The 17459-nt window shown below is 44.5% G+C and overlaps 1 protein-coding gene across 6 annotated transcripts; it reads right to left on the bottom strand.

Annotated features, from left to right (window-relative positions):
• Nucleotides 1–359: 359 nt before the first annotated feature.
• On the bottom strand, nucleotides 360–17459 carry nt5c3a (5'-nucleotidase, cytosolic IIIA). 6 transcript variants are annotated; one of them, XR_015925770.1, is made up of 10 exons: nucleotides 17214–17459; nucleotides 7948–8046; nucleotides 7573–7642; nucleotides 6792–6838; nucleotides 6611–6696; nucleotides 5635–5724; nucleotides 3510–3672; nucleotides 2497–2697; nucleotides 558–1296; nucleotides 360–483 (listed from the first exon to the last, which is right to left on the bottom strand). XR_015925770.1 is itself a non-coding variant. In XM_088602069.1 (10 exons), exons 2-10 carry the CDS (start codon nucleotides 10400–10402, stop codon nucleotides 1195–1197), a joined length of 960 nt encoding a protein of 319 aa, XP_088458195.1. In that variant the 5' UTR covers nucleotides 10403–10409; nucleotides 11768–11816; the 3' UTR covers nucleotides 360–1194. The 6 variants fall into 6 exon arrangements, 5 of the variants coding, with proteins under 5 accessions (XP_088458195.1, XP_088458198.1, XP_088458199.1 ...); XM_088602069.1 differs by lacking the exon at nucleotides 17214–17459 and adding exons at nucleotides 10301–10409; nucleotides 11768–11816 and having other exon boundaries at nucleotides 360–1296; XM_088602072.1 differs by having other exon boundaries at nucleotides 360–1296; nucleotides 17214–17457.

Consider the following 17459-nt stretch of genomic DNA (forward strand, 5'->3'; position numbering starts at 1 on the left):
CCAAGAGGTTTAGGAACTAAACAATTTAGAAGTTAATAACCTCTTAATAGAACAATTAAAGGCTTAATTGATTAAGTACTTATGTGGAACCAAAACCAGCAGGTGTGTGGGACCCCTCGAAACACGATTAATAACTCCTGTTCTAAAAATCTGCACAGTTAGGACCTCCAGAAGCTAGCTCCTCCATATGGAAGACCTTTGGTTGCTGAAGAAGATGCAAGTCAAAGAGATTTACAATAGATGTACACTATAAACAGGAACTATATTATGCTTTTAAATATATAAAACCATTTCCTGAGAGAGGATGTTTCTATCCCTTTTCCCCGTCACTAATGACTCAAATCAAAACAAGAACCATCTTTGTTCAACAAACTGCCTATTTTAAATATACAAGCACACACAAATATGCACACAGATGAAGTCTTTTAAAAAGGGAAACGTGCATACGACATCGACACTCAAGAGGCCCAGCTACCCATACGTCTCCAACTGAGGAAAAGTAAGAAAACATTTCACATCGAGAAATTAAGAAGAAAAAAAAAACAAACCCAAAACACTTCCACCAAAATTTAGAGGTAGTATAAATCTCCAATTCAAAATAGGCATATCACCTACTTTTTTACAGAACAATACAAGAAAGCAGTGAAAATAAAAGATCCGAAGAAGCCCGAGTTCGGCATCATCCCATCTTCATTTTTTCTTCGAGATTTTCTTCTTCTCTTGCTGTTTAGAAGTGTTTTCCCCATCTACTTTCTTTTGGAAGGTCCAAAATGACCTTCAAATTATATATGGCAAGTCCTTAAAACGATACTGTATCATTTTGTTTAGTAGTGGTAGTCAAGATGGTAAAATTAGACTGCTGTCAAATGAGACTTGCAAATTTTTTAAAGCTAGTAGGTCACGGTTTTGTTTATCTTGCATTGTTGCTTTAATGATTGCACACATACTTATGAAAGTAAAAAAAAAATACCTATGGAAGTATGAAAACTGCTAAAATTGTTCAGTCTTGGGTTTCTTACACTTGACAGCAGGGAGCACGGACAGTTTGGTACGGATGAAAGAAAAAAAAAAAGAAACTTGAGGTGTATGACTGTTCAGGTGAGAGGAAAACAATATTTTTTTATAAAGGTCGAGATAAAAAGTGCATCTTTAAAAGGTGCTCCAGTCCAGTGCTTCAGTCTGCAGTAATTCTGTCTAAAGTATCTTCTGGAGAACGGAATTGGGCACTTCCAGCGTTTCATCCTTCGCTAAAACAATATCGTAAGCGTCCATATATTTTTCCAAGCGCTCATCCACCTGCAAACAAAAGGTAAGAGTAGCATTTTAAAACGCCATAGCTGAGAAATTGTATAATAATGTTATATATTTAGCACTGGTTTAACCAGTTTAAAAAAGATCATATGGAGATTCTTTGGCAAATGGGACAGTGTGCAGATTTCAGCAAATAATTCTCATACAAACAAAGTACCAGCGATGAGCCACAATCACAGTACTAAAAAAGGATCATGTATATCACACTGCTCAAACGTGACTTAACGTCTATTGTGGACCCTTCTCCAGCACCCCTACTCAAATCTAACCTCTCTGCTCTTTGTCCGTGTGTTACTATCCTCCTCCTCCTGTCCCTACAGGCTAAAACGCACACCTCACATCTGCTTAAAGGAATCTGGCCTGGACGCAGATGTACGGTACTTAGCAGCTTCAGCCGTCTCTCCAAATAGCCTTTACTCAGAGATTCTGGACTGGGCACTGGCACCTCTTGCACAATCTCCTCTTGCATTCAATGAGCTCTTTGACCCTCCCCCCTCCCCCCCAGTCAGAATCCAGACAAAGAAATGGCCTTTTTTAAGATAATTTGTGATTTGCCGATTGCTTCTGACTTCGTGTCCTGTCCTTTCTGGACTGCAAATCGTGACATCTTGCGGGACCACATGGAGAAATGACACAGGGATCACTGGTACTTCCTTTCCTTGCTTTGGCCCATTTCTGGCTCCCAGAAGCCAATTTGTAATTCTGGTCTGTTTCAAATCTGATGTTGTTCTGCACACTCAGGGTCTAGCACAGGGCCTGGCTCTGGGATCATTCCTATTTACATATTGCCTCTATATAAGGTACTGAATAGTTTAGCTCCAGGTTATCTTTACTTTTACTGCACAAGTCTAATCCTCCTCTTAAACAGTGATCTGTGATCTGTGATCTACTCTACAGAAGACCAGGCTGCACCCAATCAGTGACGGATCTTATTCTTTCACAGCACACTGCCTGTGGAGTTCTCGCCCCACCAGATCAGGTCAGACTGCGCGTGTCGACAGTCTTAAAATGCACCTCAAGACTTCCGTTTTCCCCACAGCGCCTAATGTATAGCGCAGTTTAGCTCCTGCTTTTTACTTATTTACTGACTGGGATCATCTCCCGTGCTCTGCTTTTTCCTCTTGCTCCGCCCTTTGAGCCTTTGGGAAAGTGCTAACGGACAAGGAGCACGATCGGCACGGGCACCTTGTCGTTGAGAAAGCCAATCTTGAGAATGTTCTCGACGCTGGGCACTCCGTCAGCCATGTTGAGGTCTCCTAAGGAGTCTCCCAGGAGGAGGATGTTGCTGTTGTCCTTCAGCTGCTTGAAGTACTCCGTGTTCTTCAGAGCCCCCTCGTGCTTGTTGTACATGTGGATCAGCTCTCCTTTGAAACCTTTCAACACACCCTGCACGAAGGCAGCAAGCCCTTTTTAGACATATTCCAGCACCAGTATGGTCAAACACACAATCAGATCCCATATGTAGCGTTTAGTATTTTTATTTTCCCCACAATATTGCTGTTGTACTGTTTTCAGGGTTAGAAATATCTTACGAATCTAAATAGAATCAGAAATCAGACGTGAGAAAAAATGCTTTGGACTGGGGAAAATAAATGTTTCTCAGAGATTTTCCCTTTTCAAACCGTCTTTTGCCTTTTGTGCTTTTTTTTAACCTTCACATTAAGATGACACGTTAAACAGTAAGTAGTGTACCTATCTACACGATCCAAGCAGGGTACAATATCATGCATGCGGTTCAATCAGACTTCCTCCTGCGTGTGTGTGGAGTCAGTTTAAAAGAAACCGCTCCAGCTTCAAGACCAGTATAAAAACACCCAGTCAGTTATTTTTGAGCGGAAGGTGAAATTGGTGTAAATCAGGGATGACACCCCCCCCCCCCCCCCCCGCCTACAAAAAAATCTCAATTTATCGGTGAAATTCTGTAGAAAGCATTTTATGTTCCTGTCTGTACCATGTGGCATATATTCTTTATTCAAACCAAAACCCAAATCCATTTTTTTTCTTTCCAATGAAATGTATTCAGTGTACGCTATTCTAGTTATGAATGAGTTATGAAGCAGTTATACTTTTAAGGTACACAAAACACTGCCTTTCCCGTTCGCCTTCATGTTGATGATAAGGAAAGCTGATCGGGCGGTATCAACAGGCCGGTCCGTGGGCAGGAGACCAGTGACCTCTGCTCTCCTGCCCTGACTCACATTTTCGTCGAAGTCCATGAAGTTGGAGACGACGCGCACGTTGGGGCGGTAGACCCCCGCCTGGCGGATGATCTCCTCCAGGATGTCCCCCACGCCCGCGGAGAAGATGAAGACGGGGACGCCGTGCTGGTGCAGCCTGTCGAAGAACTGCTCGAAGCCCTCCCTGCCGACCACACGGCACAGCCCGTCACGCGGCGGTCCGGCTGGGGGCGCGAGACCCTCCCGCGCGGTGCGGGAAAACCCCACACCCGTGGGCGAACAGCTCCGCCCCAGGGCCATAGAAATGCTAACCCTCCTTAACGTCGTGGTATTGTTTTAAGGGTCCTTGTAGCCGGACGGGATAATCTAAGCGACCCGCATAACTAAACAAGACATGTGGGCCGAGCAGTGGCTCTGTGGCTCAGGATCTGCGGAAGGCTGCCGGTTCAAATCCCGCGGCCGGCAGAGGAATCCTACTCCGTTGGGCCCTTAACCCCAGCTGCTCCAGGGGCACCGTATAAATGGCTGACCCTGCGCTCTGACCCCCAGCTTCTCTCCCTGTCTGTGTGTCTCATGGTGAGCAAGCTGGGGTATGCGAAAAGACAAATTCCTACTGCAAGAAACTGTATATGGCCAATAAAGTGATCTTATCATGTACCATCCAAGTGTTTTTTTTATCATTTTAGTTGTATTTTATTGTCAAAGTCACAAAAAACAACGAGGCACAGACACACCGCCCACATGCGCGCATCTCGGGGAGTTGGTCAACAGGAACAGCGGCAAGTATTCAACTATGAGATGTCACTCCACTTGTGGTGCATTTAAGAACCACTAGAGTGATGATTAAAATTCTCTTGACAATCACAAGAACAGCCACAAATTGTTAGCAGTGTTTGAGCCACACATTTTCTATTAATCATAAATGGCTTTTCATTACAGATACTGTCGCACCTACAGATGCAAGAGCTCATCTGTTCTAAGACCTGCTGACCTGTTATAAGACCTACTAACAAGGCAAAAAGATCAAGGAAAGACCTCTAGCAAGCATGCTGTAGCATATCCCCATATCTAAAGAAAAAAAGTTGGCACTGTCTTGTGGGAAGATGTTATCTGACGTTGTACTTATGCCCTAAAGATACAGGGGACATTCCAGAGGTTTATCAACTGAGGAACACTGAATTAAGCAACTTCACCATTTAAAATATCAATGGAATCACCTCTCAAATCAATACGCTAAGCTCATTTGTCCTTGAAACTTGCAATTCCCTGATAACACAATTCTGTCTGTTCTTTAAATCACTTGTCAATGGCAGACTTCAAGGTATCACGGTCTTAAAAACTGGAAAACATAGACATCAGGACCCTGGAGCAAATCATAACCACTAAGGGTTTTATCTGGGCTGCAGGAAGGAAGATTCCACAGTTCAAACCCAAAGTTGTGAATGAAAAAACACTGCCCTGGCCAAGTGAACTTGCATGTTTGTCTTGCATCCTGTTGCATCATTTCACAATCGTGCTGATATCCTCAGCCGTTTTGTCTTGTTGTTGTTGATGGCCATCCACGGCCAAGTGAATTTTGGAATTGACACAATGTGGGTGAAAAGTGCTAGGGTTTGCAAGAGCAAATATTGATAACTGGGAATAATGCTATAATGCTTTGTAGATAATGATTTAATCTGGCAGGGCCAGTTTCACATGGGACTACAGTTACAGCTGATCTGCACTAAAGGGCAACAATATATAGCCTATAATAGTTGTATCCACATTAGGTGTTAGTTGTCTAATTAGTGGGTTATTTGTAATGGGTCTGGGAAGACAGATTCTTCCATGCATGTAATTAGGCTTTTGTTTGGGAAATAAAGAACATTAACATGGTTGGGGGATTTTTCAGAGCTAATCCTTTGTCCTCTGAACATTAGAAGGTTTGCAATACATACTCTTCCACGTAACTTTGTTGGGTTTATGTGATATTTGGGGTTTTGTACATGCAGACTCTTGGATTAATCTTGCTCAGGGTAGGGTCTAACAGACCTCTACCAGAATGCTTTTTGGAATGACCCATCATCACAGTCAGGTACAGTATTTCAGACCACAGCACAACTGCTTGATTTTGGAATAACAAAAAAAAAAAGAATGACATTCTCACCTTAGACAAACATCAGATTCCCTCACAATTTCTGGAATCTTGTCTTTCTGTAATCGCTGTTCAACTAGTAAACGGTGAGACTTGAAATACCTGCGAACAGACAAAAACAAAGTTGTGAGGCTGCCAAGAAGGTTAAGCTCTGGGATCAGAATAGACATCATGGCTTTAGAAAGTTTGGAGTCATTTGTAAGTGTTGTCTGTATACAGTAGGTGATGTCTATGCTTGTATTATCCGTCCTTCGGATGAGACGTAAAACCGAGGTCCTGACTCTCTGTGGTCATTAAAAATCCCAGGGCGTTTCTTGAAAAGAGTAGGGGTGTAACCCCGGCGTCCTGGCCAAATTTCCCATTGGCCCTTACCAATCATGGCCTCCTAATAATCCCCCTCTATGAACTGGCTTCATTACTCTGCTCTCCTCCCCACTGATAGCTGATGTGTGGTGAGCGTTCTGGCGCACTATGGCTGCCGTCGCATCATCCAGGTGGGGGTACACACTGGTGGTGGTGGAGGGGAGACCCCATTACCTGTAAAGCGCTTTGAGTGGAGTGTCCAGAAAAGCGCTATATAAGTGTAAGCTATTATTATTATTATTGTATTACTTTGAACTTAGGAGTCCAGTCCTGGTCCTGGAGGGTCAGGGTATCACTTGACTTCTAGGTCTCTTTAAATCAAGAGCACCTGACTGCTGGAAGACGTGTAATCAGGCTTTTATCTGGGATATAGAGGACATACACAGTGCCAGAGTACAAACTGAGGGGAGAAGCAAACCTGCAGATGCTGGCCCAGCAGGTCCAGGATTGGACACCCCCAACCCTACGATTGCATTCTTTTCAGTCTACATGCATGTATGAGGATACTCCCTACTGTAAATATGAGGGCACGTGTCAGGATATTAAGGAGTCTGCAGATGCTTCCTTGAAACGTCTGTTTAATCCTGTGTACTCGGGATTTAAGAGATGCTTCAGGGCAACTCACCACTCAACCATGAAAGGGTACTTCTCTTCAATGGTGAGATGGGGGTCAATTTCGATTGGATAGTAAGTCTCTTTCAACTGAAGAAGCTGCAAGAAGCAAGCATTTAAGCCATGTTATTGAGAATGAGCATCCCACTGACTTTATTTCATTAAATGTGTACACATTTTAAACTCCTAATTACCTTCCTTCTGCAATCTTCAGTGACCATTTTACAGTTATCGATGATATCTGCATGGAACAAAATCACACATTTCTTATTTTGACTCCATAGTTAATGAATAGATGATTAAACAGCATATATTCTGGCCTATGCGCCACAATAATACCTATTAAATAAAACAGTTAAATGAAGAGTGCATGATCTAATCTCTGGTTTGTCTTAATTAACATAATTTAGCAGCTCCTGGAGACTGGCAATTGGCAAATTAGTTTTTAATGCACAGAGTACAATATTAATCAACAATCACTTACTAATGGCTAAAACAAGGTAGCTGTGTTCTGGGTTTACTCTGAATGAAAGCATTTGAGTATTCATATCCAATAATATACCGACTATATATTATATATAAAAATGATCTATCCTTGTGGGGAACACAATTCACAGCTATCAGTTCACCTGGAAACAAGTCATCCCTAATAATTTGTAGATAATCTGTTCTCACAGCAAATGGATCCACTGCCTATTCATGATGGCAACCGTTCGTCCCCATGATAGGTTTTGACCATGAAAATCTCAAGTGAGGGGTTTCGGGTTTACAACGGTCAGTCAGTCTTTTCACATTTTCTTTGATTTGTGACATTTCTGTCAGCTGAGCAAATCAGGAGCTGGAAAAGATCCTATTTGGACTCTTCCTGATGTTGAAATACTCACGATGGCAAAAGGTTAGGAGACAGGGATGTTACTGTGACTGGGAAACGATTTCTATGAGAATTAGTCATGGCAGTGGTATTCCTTTGCTTACTGTGACAAGTAGGGCATCTTTTGCCATTGCTGGAAAACCTGCTTAACGTCATGTCAAAATCAGTGATGACCTGCAAAAAAGAAGAAAAAACCAAAACAAAGAGGGATTTAAACACAAAAAAGATGCATAACGATCAGCAGAAGAGTGGATCTGTAAACCAGAATGTACATTCCTACAGTTGTGATTATTATTGTTATGTTGGTTTCTATCAATGTGTTAGAGAAGCATTCAAAACTATTGCCTGGATTTCAAAACGCCATGCGTGGGCATGATGTAAAAGGTGCTGCAGCGTTAGGAGGCAGCCACAAGATGGCGCTCATTCTCATTAGCCTCAAGACCTGGTAGCCATGGCGACCTTCCTGCCTGTTCCCCTACCTGAAGCTTGGCAGCTCCACCCTTGATAAGGCCACAGATGATCTCCTCCACCCTCTCCGGGTCCTTAATGTGGACAGTGTTCTTCTCAAACTCCGGCATCTATAAAAAAAACACACGAGCATGCCCCCAGATTTAACAGTCAAATGATTCAGAAATAAATTTCACTCCAAAAACCAAGTTATAATAACAGGCTTTGGGTTGCTAAGTCTGTTGCCTTGGCTGATGTGGCCCAGATGCAACAGATAAAAACAAACACCACCACCTATTTTACAAGCTGGGATCCTCGGAAAGAGTTTTTAAAAGTCTTTATAAACCATTTGTTGGCAGCTTCTCTTCTGAGAATGTTATTGTTGGCGAATTCAAACTATCTGTGCTATGGCAGTGTTTACAGAGACTGTTTTCACAGTCTGAGTTAGAACATGCACAGTAAACATTATACAAGTCCTGGAGTCACAATTCAAACAAGCCTGAAGAGGCTTTGCCACTTAAACATTTCCTAAAAGCTGTTTTTTTTTTGTGTGCATGTATACACGCCAGCTCATTTCCTTGGAGACCCTTACAGACAGCTTATGAGACACGTGGTAATATGGTGACATTTCAAATTGTCCGCGTAATACATATTACTGTTTTTTTTCTATTACTGTGCCTGATATAACCTCTGTTTTGTCTTAATTAACATAATTAAGCAGCTCTTGAAGACCTTGGGAGACTGGCGATGGGCCAATTACCTTTTAATGCACAATATGAGCACAATCAGCAAATGCCAACCAGCTTGGATTGTCGATTAATATTGAATTAAATGGATAATTTGATTTCTTTTTAAAAAAAAATCAAATTAAAGCAAAAAAAAAGGGGATCAAACTTGAGATCGGAAACTTTAAACTGAAATCATCTGACCCACATTCAGCCTGCTGAAGTATGTCGGGTTTCGAGAGCACAGCACCGAAAGCATGCCAGTGAGACTGTATCCAAAAGCATTCCTGAGTGCTAACACAAAATAAGGGACACAGCGGAAAAGAACTGTACGGGATGCCAAAGAACTTGGAAGACGGATATCCCCATTTCCAGCCAAGCCCAGCAGTATCATCCAATACACTGGGGGGGGCCAAAAGCGTCGTGTCCATCTCACGCCATCATTTCTGAAGGAATAATTTGAACAACTAGAAAAAATGCTGCAACTACACGCCCTATACGACCACTGCAGCCTGGCCGGCTCGCTAGGATTGCTCCAAACATGCCGATGAGCGAGCTGCTAGACGAACACGCAGCCGTGTTGTGGAGCGACTGTACTTCAGACAGGGGGGCTCCAGCGGACGGACTGTAAATGAATACCCCAAGGTTGCAGGCGCGGATTCTGCTGAATGGAAAATGGGAAAACCAGCTGCTGTTTTGGATTCCACTCACAGATTAAGATAGCAGACGAAAACAAACAAGCTACTATTATCCACTGGTCAACATTGGGCTATCAGAGAGCTGAGATTACTGTACTTCTTAGTTATGGAGTGGAACATATAGATTTTGCAATGTTATATACTGTATGGCATTACTGAAGGCACAGTATCAAATTTGTGCAAAGCCCACTGACACTTTTTGTCAAGTTTTACAGATAATACCCGTCGTGAAATTGCTTTTATTCCTTATGTAGAAGCTGTAGCTGCTCTTAAACTCTGGGTATATGGTGGAATTCCTGTTGTAGTGTTGCCTAACAGGGTCAAAGTCCCTTACAATCAGTGGAGATAAATCCCACTAGTTACTACGTTTTTTTTTTCCTGTGCTTTAAGAACGAAGGTGAAAAACAGTTTCCCCACAATTCCAATTCTGCAAATGAAACGTAAATGTAAGACAATACTTCAAATCCTACGATATGGTACGATTCTGTGATTTAAGATCCAAGTGGATCCTGCAGTTGATTTAAAGATATCTGAGAACTGGGAGTATTTGCTGCGCTCACTTCATTTTCAAAACTTTGAGGAAAGACTTTCAACTCCTTCGAAGCCCAAGATAACCGGACACCATGGAATCAAGATGGTCTTGAGTATTTGTTTAGCAAAATTAAGAGTACACGCCACATTTAAAGATAAAAAAAAGTCATGTATCTTACCACTAAAGAACCCACTATATGTGAAAAGCAGTGCACGGACTCACAGACTTGTTACTTGGCAGTTTCACTTTCAGTTTTTACTTTCGACACAATCTGTTTTGCACCGGTCAGAAAACAAAAATCCAACCTCCGCCGTCTGCGCAAGCAGGCTACGCGTTTGGTCCAGGAAGTGACAGGAGTGGCACCGGCAGTTTCCCGAGCTCTTCCGGGCAGACTGGGGGGCTGACAGCAGGGAGTGGCGCCGGGGTGTACCTGCGTGCTGAGCTGGGGGCCGTCGTCACTCTGAGGGCCTTCGCTCTGTCCTACTCTGAGGGCTGAAGCGATGAGCAGTGTCAAGAGCCACAGCCGCCTCATAGACCGGCTACAAAATAAAACCCCAGTCTTAAACGCGTCGCCCGTGCGGAGCCTTGCGGAGCCCGAGGGGCAGGGAAAGGGCGAGGGGGAATCGCTCTGGGACTCGCCCCAATATCCTCTCGGCTGAAACACCCTGAATGCTGGTGTCCGTCTCTCAGTACAGCTCACCTACAGTGCAGGTACAGCTTTGATCCCCCTGTGTCTTAGAACAATGATTCCTTGCTCTAGTGCTTTGCGTGCTGAAGGGTGCCCAAGTCCTCCGTGCTGGGAGAAACCCAGAGGAAACCCAGTTCCACCCTGCACTCAAGGGCTGCCGCCCACTGGACGATAAGCACCCAAAGCCCCACAAAACAGCCGACACGGGGGAGAAGGGAGAAATGACTTCATCCACTGAATTGAGTGGGAATTTTAGGGAGGCCAAATTGTGCGGACCCAGAATGCAAGCAATTTGGCCAAGGCACCTGGGCTAAAATCCCATCTCTTTCCTACAGATCCTGTTACTTTCCTCCATTGATTATCGCTTCAAAAAGAAGACTCTCTAATCACTTATCCAGCCGAGCAATTCTCACGGGGAATTTGCATTTTGGATTGTCAGATCAGTCCTGCTTCCATAGTCACCTTTGATAACAGACTATCAAGATTAAAGCTTCCTGACCATTTCTGACACACAGACTGCTTTGGAAAAGCAATTTAAACTCCGTCAAAAATCCAAAAGCACAACTAAAAAGGGTGTCACGGCACTTAATTTTCATCATGGTTAAATATATCACCTGCTAACCCTGTTGCTTCCACCCTAAAGGAAACTTGAGATCTGTCGTTTATGTAATTTCGCCAGAGGGCACAACAACAGGTCCTTTCAGTTATGCACTGAAAATAAGAATTTGATTTTTCAATTTCAATGATTTATTGAACTGGAAAGAGCTGACACAGCATCCAGCTCTACAATAGAAAACATTTGGTACATTTCAATAATGAAATTGTCAAGCAGTCAGAAAAACCACACTTATCAAATACTTGATTACACTTAAAAATGAATATATTTTAACTGTGCAATCTTCATTTCACACTGACTTTTTAGAAACAACCTAGAATTCTTTGCACATTCATGGTGACTATTTTTACATTAGGTTCATGCACAAACTACTTGTACAAAACTAAAAAAATATAAATTCTCTCCTAAGAAAAGCTTCACCACTGTAGCTGCACCCCGCGTACAGACATTCTTAACCAAACGCAGCTGAACAGCGTCAAAAGGCACCACAAGGAACAGCTATCAGCCTGTCGGCAAGCGAAGCAGGAAGCAGAATGGCATTAGATGACAGAGCGACGAGCACTCGTCTCACAAATAAACACAAGCAGGCTTACCACGGTCCTCTGTATGCACCAGCAGAAGGAAGAAATTCTTTGTCGGACCAATGCTTATATAGTGTGGAGCACGCTGGGGGCGTCGCCAAAAATAGGTCTGCTAATCTCTCTCTGCAAGATGAGAGCACTTTGACGCACACCCTGGGCTACAGGGCGCTCTGTGCCAAAACAGCAAACAGAAATAGAAGGGCAGCCTTGAAACCAGTCTAAGGGGTGGGAGAGACAGCACAGCATGAAACGCGTAAAGAAAAACTGCATTCGGGCGCTTAAGGGCCGAATTTCGTAAGCAGGAAGACGTACCTGACTATACCCACGCCTGTGACTGGGAAAGTAGAACATGCACCTTAGGCTCTGAGCCCATGTCAGGCTGTTAATCTGCAGGAAAATGTACATGCTAACTAAAAACAGACAGAATGAGGACCATGTTTTTGTTTCTTAGGATACTTGTTAAATTTATCCAGGATTTTGAAAGTTGTCCGCCGTTTTATTTGGGAAAGCATTATAAGGAATGGTCAAAACGGATTTAGAAAAGGTAGGTCTTGCTTAATTCACATTCGGTCAGCATTCACTGGATAGAACAACAGCAGAAACAGGGGCCAACACTAAATTGCAGTGTAATTGTCTATTTTCTGCTGTCTCCGGATTTTGCGGATGTTAGGCATTAAAGGGTCTGGGACTGAGAGGTGGTTAATGAACGGAAAACAATACAGATAAGAGACGAATATCACCTGGAGTGATGTAATTAAAGGAATGCCTCAGGTATCAGGACCATTGTGCTTTTAAATTTATATCGGCTATCTAGATTCTGGTGTAGTTGGCACACTTGATTACACATGTCCCCAGATGTTACCACAATAGCATGAGTAGCAAACACTATAAATGATGCAAATGAAATTGAAAAAATGCCAAGACAAAAGTCAAGTGTGGGCAAACAAAGTAGATACCCAGGCCATTTCTGAAGCTTATTCCTTGCCTTCATTCACGGAATACCGGGTTAAGACCCTTGAATCAATCAGACAGAGATGACCAAGTGTCATTTGTAATCTTTCTTATGCATCAATAAATCCAATCAAGGCAACAATAAGAATTGTTCACTGGATAAAAAATGACCTCAATTACATAACATAAAAATGTACTGGAAATGTGAACAATTTAAGGGCACTTTATTTCTGTAAGAAGAGAACAATTGATTGCTGTCGACTGCAGCAGAAAGTGAGGACTACCCTTTTAAATTCTAGAAAATAATTACACTGACCTGAATAAACAAAGGGGCCTTCGATTACACAAGGGGTATGCCTGGAAATGCGCTTCCTATCAGTAGAGATAAAAAAAAATCCTTACCAAAGCACACTGCTTCACTGACTTCTCTACTGCTAGAGACACGCAAACTGATTCCCCCTCACAGGGACAAGGTCACTCAAAAGATCTGGCATGGGCTTGCTCTGTTAAGCATCTTAATACATTCAGAGAGCAATGCATTCTGATGCTTTCTAATATTCAGTTTTCTAATATCGGAGAACCAGGCACTGAGAAAGGGCCTTTCACATACCCTGCTTGTCCTGCACACAAGATTGGAGTGCCCCAGACTCCTAAATATTGAAATAACAAAACACACACAAGCACTAAATCTTGTAACATTTTACGCATCCTGATCTCCGACCACTGTATGTAACTGTGGAGAAAACAGTTTTCTGCTACTGTCGAGACCTTTCCCAATGTGACCATGCTGTGTAACTGACCCAGCTCAAACAACAATAATACGCATGCCTGTTTCCTCTGATACCAGTAGTTCTCATAGTACTGCACATTTAGGACAGAGGTCATTCTCTTCACTTCTACAAGCAATTGCGTTTACCCCACAGGACAGGGATTACAAAAGGTACTGATAAATCAATGGGGTTTCCAGCAGATAGGTGAAGGAGTTTGTACTGTGCAATGCTGAATGCAGCACAGAATGAAGGTCAGTTACCTGATTTCCAAGAATTATAACGCTGAGCCTTTCAATTTTACATAAGAGCAAGTCAGAAGGGTTACAAACGGAGGTGCATTTGGCTCATATACTGCAGATCATTTGGCAGCTGCTAGTTAACTGATTCAAGGATCTCATCTCGCTATTTTTTTGCAGGCTTTGAAATGGGAAGATGGCTTGGAAAGTTTACTCTAGACTCCTACAACCTTTGTGTATAAAAGGGATTTCCTGTTCTCCATTCAAATGCACTTCCCTGCAATGTCCACTTCACAGCAGCATTTACACCCTGTAGTCTCATCTTGTCAGATCTCCGAAGCTAAGCAAGGCTGAGCCCGTTGAGTACTAGACAGGCTGATCTCGAAGTAAGCTCATATCTCTGCTCTAAAGGCTCCTGGTGGACCAACACTCTCCCTGGCATTCTGTCGGCTGGATCCGGAATTTCCGAAAAACGTTCCGGTATGGTGACCAAGGACACTGCGCTGTAGGTGGTACCATCCTTCTGTGATAAGGCCAAGCGTGAGGTTTATGTGGAAGGACCAGTTTACGGCTGGTCCTGTACAAAGCTGATCCTGGTTCCCCAGGTACGGGTGACTACCCAGGCTCGAGGCTGACCAGTGGAGAACAGTGTGGCTTAGAAACACTGTTCCATGCGCAGGCGAAAGTGCCAGACTTAAAGACCTCCATCACTGCTATCATGAGGTACATTATGACCTGTGGGCTTTATGATTACGCGTACTGATTGGCCATTTTTAGAAGGCCGAGAAAGGCCGAAACCAGGACTACGGACTAGGACCATGTTGAAGGTATGCATAGAATTCCAGAGGTGAAAGTGCAATCCCTCCCTACAGACTAGTTACAGTGTGCTGCAGGAATTCCAGGTTGGGGCACAGGCCAAGAAACACGCTGACTGGCTCGGGACACAACTTAAGGACTGAGCGGCCCGATGGGTGGGGTGGCACTGCAGGACCATCTCAGCCCCTGTGCTACTGTGAGCCAGGATCCAAAGCCCATCGGCGATTGCAAACGGAGGGCAGGGGGGTCACAAGTGTCAAAAAAAGAAATCGACGCTGAAGTCAAAGTCCTGGCGTTCCGAAGCCTTCGGCAGACTCGAAAACCGCTGCTCGGTGATGATCCCTGACCCACTGCACTGACCTCTAGAAAGCCAGCGACAGAAAAGGGGGTCTCGGCAAGGGCTGGATTTGAGAAGACAGGAGGCTGCTGAGAAGCCTCCTGCACAAACTGCTGCTCTTGGGCTGGATTCTCAGAGATGTCTTATGCACGGCTCTGATAAAGGGGCTGGCCTGCATGTCAGTAAATAAAGCTGAAGGACGGGGCTGAGTTTTTAGCAGCTTCCCAGCTCTATCTCTGTTCATGGGCTCACGCTTTCCCCTCCTCACCTGGCACGGCTCTCACCAGCGGGGCTGACGGAAGCCAAGCACACCGATAAGAGCCAAGACAGAGACCCACCCACACTGCTATCACAGAACCCAGAGTTCTGCCAGGGCTGAGCAAATACACCAAGGACACGAGAATACTCACCTTACCTGACCCCCAGAGTCTAAGCCATGACACCGGTTTTAACAGTTACTACGGGTAAAGAAAAGGTTTTCAGGGCAGTGACATTTGACAGGCATCAGGCTATAGATACAGAATCAGTGTGTTCAATTTGTAAGGATCGATAACACTATTCGCCCAACGATTTGTGTTTCGATCGATCATCAAGACCAACACTGCTGCTCCAGTCACAAGAACCTGTCATGAATGTCCTGCCATGTGCAACAAACTGGTGTCACGCGCCGCTGCTAAACAGATACGAAAACACCTCTAACAGGAATAGGTCCACAGGACCCAAAGCGTTTTACACGCATACTTCTCCCATCTGAGCGGCACAGATGCTGCTCCTCTGCATTTCCTGTTTCTTTCTTTTTGTAGTTTTCAGGAGGCTGTTTCTCAGTGCGATGATGCAGATCGACACCCTAGGCAATCAGGGTCAGAGATCTAACTGGCCACAAACATGGAGAGGCTCCTCCATGGAATCTGTATATCTGAACTGACCTTCAGTATTTCTCGTGACCGACACTGGTGCATCTATCCCAGTTGTACCACAGGTGGTAGACAGGGCTCAGGTGCAATTTCTGTCTCGAATGACCCCTGCTCTACACGGATGCACGTTAATGTCTCGAGACATCATCGCGGGATTAAATCGACACCGGTGCCGCAGTGACAATGGGAAGAGTACAGCCAGGGGGCTCCAAACGACGTCAAGACAAATCCGTGCAGAGAGATCACCGTCAGGCTGCAACAAGTCTAAGTCCACGGTTAGTGATAATAGCCCTCTGCACCCCTGTGTTACTGGCACAATGTCACTCCATTCGAGCCCTCTCGTGCTTTCTCTGTACTGCAGAGGGGTCCCAGAGTCCAGTACTGCTTTATCCTCAGGGGGTCTCGGTGACTGAGCCTAAACTGACAGGCTCAGGGCGCCAGGAGGGTGTCCACCCTGGACACCTGCAGGCTCTGGTTTCCTCCCACAGTCCGAAGACACACTGGCGGGATGGGAAACGCTGGCCCTGGTGTGCGTCTGTGTTTGCGTCTGCGTGTGCGTGACTGTGAGTGTATGTGTCTGTGCGTGCGTGATTGTGTGTCTGCTCTGCGATGGACTGGTGTCCTGTCCAGGCTGTATCCTGCCTTGTGCCTGTTGCTAGCAGTGACCCTGAATTGGTTGAAGCCATCAGAAAAAGGATGGATGTCCAGGCCTGACTCCAAGCTCACAAAGCGCCAGAAACATTCGTGATCCCAGAAAGGGAAGGTAAGGATCCAAGATGTTCCACGATGGAATATCCGATTTTTTCTTCTTCAAGAAAATATATTTTTACTACTGAAAATCTGCAAACACAGACACAGACGCGCGCTCGATTTTGTGAATACGACACACAGGAGGAGAGCTTTATTTTTCAGATGGAAAAAGTCTGCTGTCTGTACCCCCCAGGTGGTCACTGTACTGAATTGCAACGCTGCGATGTCACAGAAAAGCAGGAAAGATGCAGCCACGCAGGGGCCAATGAAGGTCAACGTGGACATTTAAAGCGACAAATTTCAATACCAACCCGCGAGTGGGCAGTGGAGACCGTTCAAAGCTCACATCTCTGTGCTCCAGCAGGGAGACTTATTTAAAAATCTTATTAATCTTCTTCGTACAAAATGATCCCAGACCAAAATGACCAAATAGTGGCTCAATACGTATCCAAACCATAAACGTATCACCTGCAAGGGCTTGTGTAATTTTGCCTTCGCGGGTGTCCACAAACCAGACTCTCAAATGCTTCAGCTGCTGTTCTGCGTTGCCTCGCTTTTCAACTATGTTGGAATTGTATTATTATCATCACCATTATCATTATTATCTGCAGTAAGACCTCTGCGAGCTTTTCAAAACCCCGCGGCTCGGTTCAGTCACACGCATTGGCTCACACGGAAACTCACCATTTCAATGATCTTGGTTTTCCGGCCCGCTTTCTTCTTCTTGGTGAAGATGTACTGGGCTAAGACCACGCCGCCGAACAGGGCGCACACACTGGCGCTGGCCACTGCCCCCGCTTTCACCACCGTGGTTTTGTCCATCTTTATTTCTGGGTTTACTCCCGCCTTGCTCGCCAGCAGCGCACCGGCAGGACCAGAACAGCACCTCCAGTGCGCAGATCGTCCTTCCTCGGCAGACAGCCCGCACAC

Source organism: Lepisosteus platostomus, chromosome 12, assembly GCF_059453375.1.
Source record: "Lepisosteus platostomus isolate fLepPlt1 chromosome 12, fLepPlt1.hap1, whole genome shotgun sequence".
NCBI classification, from domain to species: Eukaryota; Metazoa; Chordata; class Actinopteri; order Semionotiformes; family Lepisosteidae; genus Lepisosteus; species Lepisosteus platostomus.